Source organism: Phoenix dactylifera, chromosome 3 (assembly GCF_051530095.1).
Source record: "Phoenix dactylifera cultivar Ajwa chromosome 3, Ajwa_hap1_PhDact_Kaust_v1.1, whole genome shotgun sequence".
NCBI lineage: Eukaryota > Viridiplantae > Streptophyta > Magnoliopsida > Arecales > Arecaceae > Phoenix > Phoenix dactylifera.
In genome coordinates, this window is record NC_143192.1 from 44,420,659 (window position 1) to 44,430,692 (window position 10,034).

Sequence of the window (10,034 nt, forward strand, 5' to 3'; positions counted from 1 at the left end):
GAATTGAGTGGAAATGGTAACATTGCGTGTTACTTCTATTCCTTTTCTAACCTATTTGATTTTTTTTCTTTTTTAATTTAAGGGTGCTAATGAATTGGCTTGATCAAGTTCTACTTAATTGAGGTTAGCTGAAGACATCTTGTGTCTCTATTTTGAGGTCAATGACCTTCAAATTTCAGATTGAGGAGACCCTATTTTATATCAATCGTTGTATATGTATTGCCGAGAATACCAATGATCATGCAATATTTGGAGGCAAGTGATGCTAAACTGATCCTTCCTAGTTCAATCTTGGAGTTAGGATGATCATATATTTTTAGATTTGAATTTTGATAGAATTATTTTGTTATTTTGTCAATGCAGAGCTTATAGTGTCTCAATTGATAATATTATGTATTGTCGAATGTTTGTTTAACTACGCTAAATCTATCACTTGAGGTTCGGTCGGATCCAACTTTTGTAGCTAAAGACCCCACTTGGTTAGAATTAGGTATAGCCTGGTCAAAGATGGCATGATTATCCCTATTTTTACGAGAAAGAGAGGGGGGGGGGGGGGGGGGGGGGGGGCGGGCGGGGGGGGGTTGAATCTAATGATTATCACTTTAACTTATGAAATGATGTTGGCTAAAAAGTACAATTAGATATGAATCCATGCTTGGCTCGTTGATGTGGAATTATTCTATGCATCAAATCAGATGTTGAAGCTCTAATAGAAGCCCTTGACAATATTTTATGGTGGCTAGCAAATGGAACTTAAAATCATTGCATAAACTTAATAGTAACATAATTATATGATGCTTTAGAGATTCAGTAGTATCAACTCAAATTGAAAGGTTCCAACGTAAGATTAAATACAAGAGTGGTTTGATAATTAATTCTATTTCCATGTAGTAATTTGGAAAGCAATTGTGAATTTTTCAAGAATTTATGTTGATGACTTATAACTTGTAAGTACCGAAAACTATCAAACCAGTACAAAGTTGTTGTTTTTTCGGAAGAGAGATAGAGGAAAACCTACCTATACTATATTTACCCAAATCTGGATACTTAGAGAAGCACAATCTAAGGCTCATATATGGAATATTTAATTACTAAGCGAAAAGGTAGAACCATCGAGATAAGTTCTAGGTCAGCTAATTTAACATCCAGTATAGTTTAAGCCTATATTTTAAGCCCATCTATATTAAACATACTATAATATTTGGCATATGCATTTTGAGGAGGTCCAAAAAATAAGTGGACAAATATCACATATCCAACAAGCTATCTATGCAAAAATCAAGAATTTTCTTATTTTTTGCAGCAATCTAGCTGATTGTTTTTAACATATAACAATTTATGCTTTTCCAAACTGTATAAATGCTTTAAGTCAATCTAGGTTTTAGGTAGCAATAGACGATGATGACTTTGAAATATTTACATAAGTATTGTGTTTATTAGCATACCAACTTGGTAAAGTTTGCAAATAGTATGCAAGACAAAAAAAATTATTGAGTTTTCGTCAGTTTAATCACCACACAAAAAGGGCTCTAGAACATATGTTAGTGCGCACAAGTTTATTGCACCAATCTTGCTATAATCCTCTCATGCCATGTATCAAGAAAATATTTTGGATGCACAAAATAAGCAAATCTCTAATTATTAATTATATTTTGGATGCACAAAATAAGCAAATCTCTAATATATCACTTTAGCAACTTCTTGGCTTGGGAGGGGTCATGAGACAAGGTTGAGGATGAGAGGGGGTGTGTGGAAGAAGGAGGCAACATCATTATGGTCATGATGGTCGAGGACGCTAAAGCAACAAAGGTTATGGCAACTTTGCCATGAGGTTCTACGGTAGAAAGGTGGTGGTGGTGGTTAATCTAGAATTTCAAGATAGTAAATGCCATGAAGCCATCTTTTTGGAGAGTTTCTTTTCTATAGTAAGTAACTGCTCTTTTGCCCCTCCAATATTGTCACCCGTGCTCCTCTTCTTTCCCTCTGCGTGGAAAAAGTGGAACTTATTTATTATTTGCGTTAAAAGATAGGGTTTGGATGAAAATTTAGGCCAATTAAATAAAGAGGTCCGACCCTGGCCAACCAATTTTCATCCCAACCCCTATTTGATCCTAATCTCCTTATCCGAACCCACCTACCCCAAGTGCCACCTCTAAATAGAGTGATGACCATATGAGAGAATTTCTTTCTATGCAGCAATCAAGTTCCTCTTCATCTCAAGAAAACACTCAAAATATATATATATATACATAGCCGTAAAGAATTCGCACTCTTCCTTTTCGCCCCCCACCTAAATTAATGTGGCATGGAATCTTCGCCTCATCTCTGCCCTCGTAGGTGGAGCCAATTTGACGGTCACACTTCGTCCGCGTCGCTTGGTACAAGGCACCGTCCCGGTCCAAAAGAGTAGCCCATTTATGACCATTATGCGGACTCTCTCTCATCAATGGATATAACTAGCGTCCGACCTGAACATAACCTATCATGTAGATGTGACGACATATTTTATTTGAAAACTTAGATTGGGCTATGTTGCAGCTTACAAGAGCCAGATTTAATCTCGTCCTTTGATTTCAGGCTTAGAAGCTGAAACCTAAATTAGATTGTTTTCTAGAATTAGCATGACGAAATCCCAGCCAAAATATTGATGAGAGCGGATCCGAACTTCGTTTGCCAGTATCCAAAACCCGATAACTTAACCAGCGAGTGTATTGTTTCATGAGCAAACTCTAATTTGGATTTCTGTTTATGCGGAAGAACATAAGAGTGAAACTGAGGACCGTGTGGTCTCTTACGTGGGTGGAAGCATGGGCCAGCCAGCCCAATCGGATCAAAGGGAAGATCATGGGGATATCATTCACTCGTCAAGTCAACGGAAGACTGGTCTCTGTACAATGAGTCAAAATTGTCGTGAGCTGACTTGCTGCAACGGTTATTGAGGCCATAGATCTGCCACGTATTACGGGACTGAAGTTCGTAGAATCAGCACGTAAAGTTTGACTTACGAACTATATTTCACAATCTTGGGTTCTCCTTAATGTAATCTGCGTACATAGTGACTGGCCCAATGCATCCTTCTTTCCAGGCAATAGAAGATGCATAGACTGGTTTCTTGGGCTCTTGGAATTAGCCATTGGAGAGGGGAATAATTTATTCATCCACTAGCATAAATGAGTAGAAGCTATCTCCTATGAATCATACCATCTTCTCAAACTACTCGAATTCAAAAGATTTCTGTTGATTTCCTTCCTACATCACCAAGGATTCCTTTCAAAGACCTGCCGCCGATATAGAATAATAAAAATAATTAGATGATTCACTTGGGAGTTAGAGCTAGTTGCTCTCCTAATTCTTGGTAAATGTCTCCTTGGTAAAAAAAAAAAATCTTTGAAATAAAAGGAGTGTCAAATATCCCCCTTGGTAAAAAAAAATGATGTTAGATCGACACAATATTGATAGGCTAAACAGCACATATAAAAAATAAAGGTATCCGAAGGTTAAAAAGTAATTATAGATAGAAAAATTAGGAAAAAAAACAAGAGTTAGAGCGGTAAACCCCATCGATGGCACATATTTTGTGCTGCACCTGGTCCTCCTTCTTTGCTTGGGCCCCACTAAATCTAAATAATGCGAGGCCCACACAAGAAGAAGAGTACGTTAGTAGTTCATATGATTTATAACATTGTTATCTGACATTCAACATCCCATGTACCTAACGCTCACAAAAAGCGTTTGCACCATCCCTCTTCTCCAACTTGTATAAAAGATTTTAACCTTTTTGAGAGTTTTCTAGTTATCTCTAAAATCTTCTAACCATCAAGTATAACATTGAGAATCTCAATATTAGATGTACAAAATTAAGCATTTACAAGAATATACTTAGATATGCTTAATAGGAAAAATACATAAATATTTATACTCTTCTTTTGACAAGTAGAGATTTTATGACCATGAACTCATTACCTCCATAAAAAAAAAAAAAATGCCACGCCAAACAAAAAAGCAATCGAAAAATTATTTGCCAGCTTTCTTGTTAGTTTGTAATTTTTTTCTTCTTACATTGTGTCCACATGAAAAATTTTTAATTGGACCAGTCCGCTACCAAAATGGTAGATTAGTCTCAAACACGAATAAAAAAGAAAGAGAAGAAAAACAAAGCCAGGGGGGCTCTCCATCCGTTTTGGTTTCTAGTTAGGTTGGTCACCAGTTTAATAACAAATCTGATCTAACTAATAATTTCTCATCCACGTGAGCGCCTCCATTGCTATTAATATGCTGGTTCCATTTCCGTGTGTATTTTACCGGTCCTTGTGGGTTGAGGTCGTCTGATGGCTAGTGCACGTTTGAGCCCGATATATATAGACTTACACCTGCTCTCGCAAACCTGCACCCACACAATGATGTTTCTGTGTTCTATTTAGACCTGATCCAAAATCACCATCCCATTCCAAGCATGATCTACGTCCAGTGCACCAAATATTAGTGCCATTTGACACACTGAAACAACACCATAATGGCTACTAGATCAGTGGTTCAGAGGACATCAAGAATGGTGTCATAAGTCATGACCAACACCTTTGCTTGAGTGGTTGGCCATTTTAATTAAATTTGGAAGAACAATGGAAAAGTCATGGGGCATGATTCCATGGACCCTTATATGATTAGCTAAAAAACCTATCAGTGGCTACCGTGTTGTCGCCGACATTGTAATGAAGCAAACATTTCTAATTGGCTCGCATTTCTTACCTTAATCTTTGATTACGTTTGACTTAAGATATCTATGATCAGATCAAGAATAATGCGCCTATGAACTATGAATACCAACCAACCCAAGAATACATACATACATATATATATATATATATATATATATATATATATATATATATATATATATATATAATGCTACCCCATATAATCTTTTTTTCAAGGTAGTTGCAAAGCTTCTGTCAGCATTTGTCTTCAAACTAATCGAAGTCATGGATCGAACGTCTAGGACTAAAACATTTATTGGCAAGCTTGACAAATCCAAAATTAGGCGGTTCCGTCTACAACTTCCACAAGCCCACCCATCCCCAGTTTGACGACCCGACCTTGGCCATGTTAGTTGAACTTCCCGCCACCTACCCGCCATTCCGGTCGGACCGTTTGTTTTAAAACCCCACAATACGATGCCCTTCCAATTCCCAGGACGAACACAGAAATGGGCTCCTCCCTGGCTATGAATGACAAGGTGAGGGAAGGTGCTGAGATCGTCTATGGACCAGAGGAGTGCCATCGCCACTCCATGGAGCTTCTCGAAGAGCTCGGTTTCCCGCCGGGTGTCCTTCCTCTCAAGGACCTCGAAGAATGCGGTAGAGCGAGGGAGACCGGCTTCGTGTGGATGAAGCAGAAGGGCCCCTATGAACACTTCTTCACAGGGACTAATACCCGGGTGCGGTATGAGACGGTGGTGACGGCGTATGTGGAAAAGAATAGGATGAAGAAGATGACAGGGGTGAGGAGCAAGCAGATGCTGCTGTGGGTGCCAATCACTGAGATGAGCATCGACGACCCCGCCGGGAAGAAGATATACTTCAAGTCAGCGGTCGGGATCGGGAGGTCATTTCCGGTCTCAGCTTTTATGGATGAGGAGGAGAAGAAGACTGAAGGAGAGATTGGTGCTTGAGATTGGCACCTTTATGCTTGTAGTAGCAAGTTATCCTGTGTGAGCAAATAATTCTATGGAATCATGAAAAGGTGGTTTCTCCTTGGAGATTGTGTTAAGAAGACAGATATTATTCATGTATGATTTACTTTGATCAAAATATCAGCTTCCCAAGTTCAAGATTTCCTATTCTTCAATAGCTTTTTCGTCTTCAGTAGCCAATAGCATACAATGTAAGTTCTTCTTTTCTTTTCAAAGAGAGAATAATAATGTGTGTTGTGCAACACATCCATGCAATAGGAGGCACCAAAAAAATCATCAAATTCAACTATTCAAGATGCCAAGATGTAGATGGGGGGTGATCTGCCACCTGCTCTTTCTCATAATAATCACCGCCTCTTGCACTGGCGAGGTTGATTGAGATGAGAAAAATGGAAAGGGAGAACCCTTGTCTATACATAATAAGAAACGTTTCTAATATATATTTCATGTAGGATGGAGACATGGAGGCAGCTTGCTCCTAACCCATGAGTAACAATTGTTATCTACCGATGGTAATTAGGTACCAAAGCTATGGATTGATATACTCAGGGATCAGCGTGACGATGCTGCCTCAAGAGCATCGATTTACCCACTGAGGGTTTAAAACATGACATAAAAACTAGTATGCATTTCATGAGTCCTGGTAGTTGACATAATTCCGAAAGACAAGAGACATAAGCAGAGCTAATCGAAGTATGACAAGAAGTTCCGAAACACCGGCTACATCGACACACAGAGATCTTCTAGGGTCATCAAAACCGAAATTCAGATATCTGACTTCAGAAAGGATGCCTCCAGTCTGAATGAATAAAAATAATAGTGGGTATAGATACCTTGAGCTAGGTCAGTCACAGGGCCATGTGGCTTTGCAGTTAATCATACATGTTGCAAAGCATAAACTTTCATCAGTCAATTGCATGATGCGTCCAAAAAAATATAATGTACAAATAGAAGAGCACACATTTTGTTGTAACACATTCATCATTTTCTTTTTCTTTTTCTTTTCCAATTGTTTCCGTTGCTTAAATTTCTACTGGCTGTGCAAGTTAAGTGATGTTGAATTCATAACGAACACTATATGATGGATGCTATGTTCCCCGTTCAGTCTGTGTTGGCAAGACTAATCAATATTCCCACAATAGTAGAATTCCAACCATGATTCAAACTAACTTGGACGCCTTGATAACACACACACACACACACAAAAACATGCTAGCAATTGAGGGTAAATTCTCGACTAAATTGAGCATATAAAAAGTTAAATATTGTAGAAATTTGAGTCAACATACACCTCCCTCAGGAATAAGGTCAACTGCAGAAAACCTAATTTACAAATTGAATGTTGGAAAAACTTAAATGCGCATGCGGCCCGAGACTTGGCCGCATGCGCGTTTGAATTTCGCGAAACGCCCGTTGGGACGTCTGCGAAATCACTGCGGGTGCGTCCGTGGAAGGCGCGAACGTGTCCGCAAAAAATCGAAAAAAATTCTGCTTAAATATCCTTATAAATACCCCCTATTTCATCCTATTCTGTAGACAAAAAATTAGAAAAAAATACCAGAAAAATTTAAAAAAAAAGTTCTTCCTCTTAGCCACTTCTGATTTTTATTTTTACAATTCTATTCAGTTTATTTTATTATTTTTATTCCGTTCTTCGCTGGATTTGTGAGTCCAACGAGTTCGATTTGGCTTCTTCCGAGACGTACCGAAAAAGAAGTTTAGGATCGTCGTATCTCTGAGAAGGATTGCCGGAAAACCCATACATGGAGGCAAACACTTCTTTGGGACAACGTTTACGTGCTTCAACCTGCCTTCAATCAGGCTATTTTCTGTTACTTTTGTTTTAAATTTTATATTAGTAGATCTGTAGGATTTGCAATTTTATGATTTGAATTTATTAAATAAATAGATTTATTTTATACTAGAATATATTTCTTTTGTGATAAAATAGATTTATTTTGATATCGAATAAAATATATATATATATATATATTATTTTTTTAAAGAATTTCTATTAATTGTAATGATAGATTTATTTGCTTAGTTGGGTGATATATTGCTAACAATCCAAAGAAGTATTTAGTTTATTTTTTTTGTTAGCAATATATAATTCACTAAACCATTCTAAAAAGGTAATAATTTGTTTAACCTCCAAGAGATTTATTATACCTCCATTTGGACTTCTCAAGGAGTAATTTTCAGATTCTATTCAAATGAAAATTTTGAAAATTAGTTAATACATAATAATTAATTCATTGAATTGACTTATTAGATCTCAATCAATTATTCTAATAAGGTAATAAATTATTTTAATATATAATTCATTGAATTGACAAATTAGATCTTAATTACAATAATTGATTTGCTAGCACAAAATTAGTAATCAATTATTCTAATAAGGTAATAGATTTTATAATTCATTGAATTGACATTTTAGATCTCAATTACAATAATTGATTCGCTACCACAAAATTTATAATCAATTATTCTAATAAGATAATAAATCTTATAATTTATTGAATTGACATTTTAGATCTCAATTACAATAATTGATTTTCTAGCACAAAATTAGTAATCAATTATTCTAATAAAGTAATAAATCTTATAATTCATTGAATTGACATTTTAGATTTCAATTACAATAATTGATTTGCTAATACAAAATTAGTAATCAATTATTCTAATAAGGCAATAAATCAATTCTAATATATAATTCATTGAATTGACATATTAGATTTCAATTACAATGATTGTCTAGCTAGCACTAAATTAATAATTAAATATTACTAATTTGAAAAATTCAAATAGAAAATTCGAAAATTGATTAATTCATAATAACAAATTTAAGTTTGCACTTAGGCTTTTGTAAAAATTGAATTTGTGTAATTTATAGTGATTATATCCATTAACTAATAGTGTCAAAGAAAAGCTTGCCAAAAAGGCATACGTGCCTAAGAAAGACTGGTATTTAAGTGAGCCTAGTGCTCCACCACCGATCTGCAGCTAATTTGGCTATTATTTTTTTGGATACATCAACTAGACATTCAAAATTCCATACAAATTTTAGTGCAATCTTTTGAAATAAACCTTTTGCCTTCATTCAGAATTCTGTTCCTTCTCTATAACCTTGAACCTATGGCCTCAAACACTAATGACCACCTTAGTGCCAAACCTGAAAAATTTGATAGCCATAACTTTAAGAGGTGGCAAAACCAAATGCAGTTCTGACTCACTACATTAGGATTGATCTTAGCCATAGGTGAGAGCACCACTGAAGTTGATAACAGGTCCAATCCAACTACTTCACGATATGTTACTCACCAAAATCCAAACCGGAGTTCATCCTCCTCCCACACTGAACTTTCTGCCTCCACCAGCACACCCTCTAGGACACCTAATGAGATAGATTTATAAGCATCGGTAATTTTGGCGTTGATGCTTTTAAAAGCGTCGCAAAAGCGCCGGATAGGTGGAAGTGAAAAGTTTTTTTTTATTGAAGCTATGCCAACGCTTTAAAGCGTCGACCTAGTTAGCGTCGGCGAAAATCGAAACTAGGCCGACGTTTATAAGCATCGTTATAATTATTTTTTAAAATAAAGTTATTTAAAAATTCTAACTCTAGAGGCCTTGAGGACAGCTTTATATAGGACAAAAAGATGAGGACACCTTAACATCTAGATGAATATGCTTTTAGACGACGCAATGTTGAACGGAGAAAATGCTGAACCCCTAAAAGCAAAGGACGAGCCATAGGATGCAAAGTGGCTAGTTTTTTGAAGAGATCCTTGAGACGTAGTATTAGCCCATGAACTAGCAGGCACTAACTTTATGCAAGCTAAATTGCTGAGCAAGCTAAATTGCTGAGTTAGGGTCAACTCCAAAAGCTTCTACGTACGCAAGCGAAAAGGTGTTAGCACTAATTTTTTGATTATTCCATGTCTTTGAGTTCGTATTAGTTTGAGCATCTTTCACCAACACCTTTTATTGTATTAAACAACTAAGGCATATTGATTAATAAGCTCTTTGTTTGACTTCTGGCACATGCACCACTTAGTACAACAATCGAATATGTATTCAATATATCATATTCTTGACTAATAATTTAAAGACATGATGCTTAAAAAAGCAGTAATGTCTACAAAGAAAAAAACAACAATCCTAGTTTTTGCTAATTACAAGAGATTATAATTTATAAAAACCTCCATAAAATTTATGTTTATTACAATTACATTTAATAATTTATAAAATCTATAATTACATCCAGTAAAATAAATAGTATTAGTGAAATCATTTACCTTATGTAAAATGTTCAAATTTTTTAGGATGAAAAAGAATGTGCACATAT

At 35.9% G+C, this 10,034-nt stretch overlaps 1 protein-coding gene across 1 annotated transcript; it reads left to right on the top strand.

Moving 5' to 3' along the window:
• Positions 1–5,164: 5,164 nt before the first annotated feature.
• Positions 5,165–5,844, top strand: LOC103708464 (DUF538 family protein (Protein of unknown function, DUF538)). The gene has a single exon (XM_008793395.6). The coding sequence runs from the start codon at positions 5,204–5,206 to the stop codon at positions 5,666–5,668; it is 465 nt and encodes a 154-aa protein (XP_008791617.3). The 5' UTR covers positions 5,165–5,203; the 3' UTR covers positions 5,669–5,844.
• The last annotated feature ends 4,190 nt before the right edge of the window (positions 5,845–10,034 follow it).

Excerpts from the sequence above, each read along its gene's own strand:
- LOC103708464 (XM_008793395.6), top strand. The coding sequence starts at position 5,204 with ATGGGCTCCTCCCTGGCTATGAATGACAAGGTGAGGGAAGGTGCTGAG.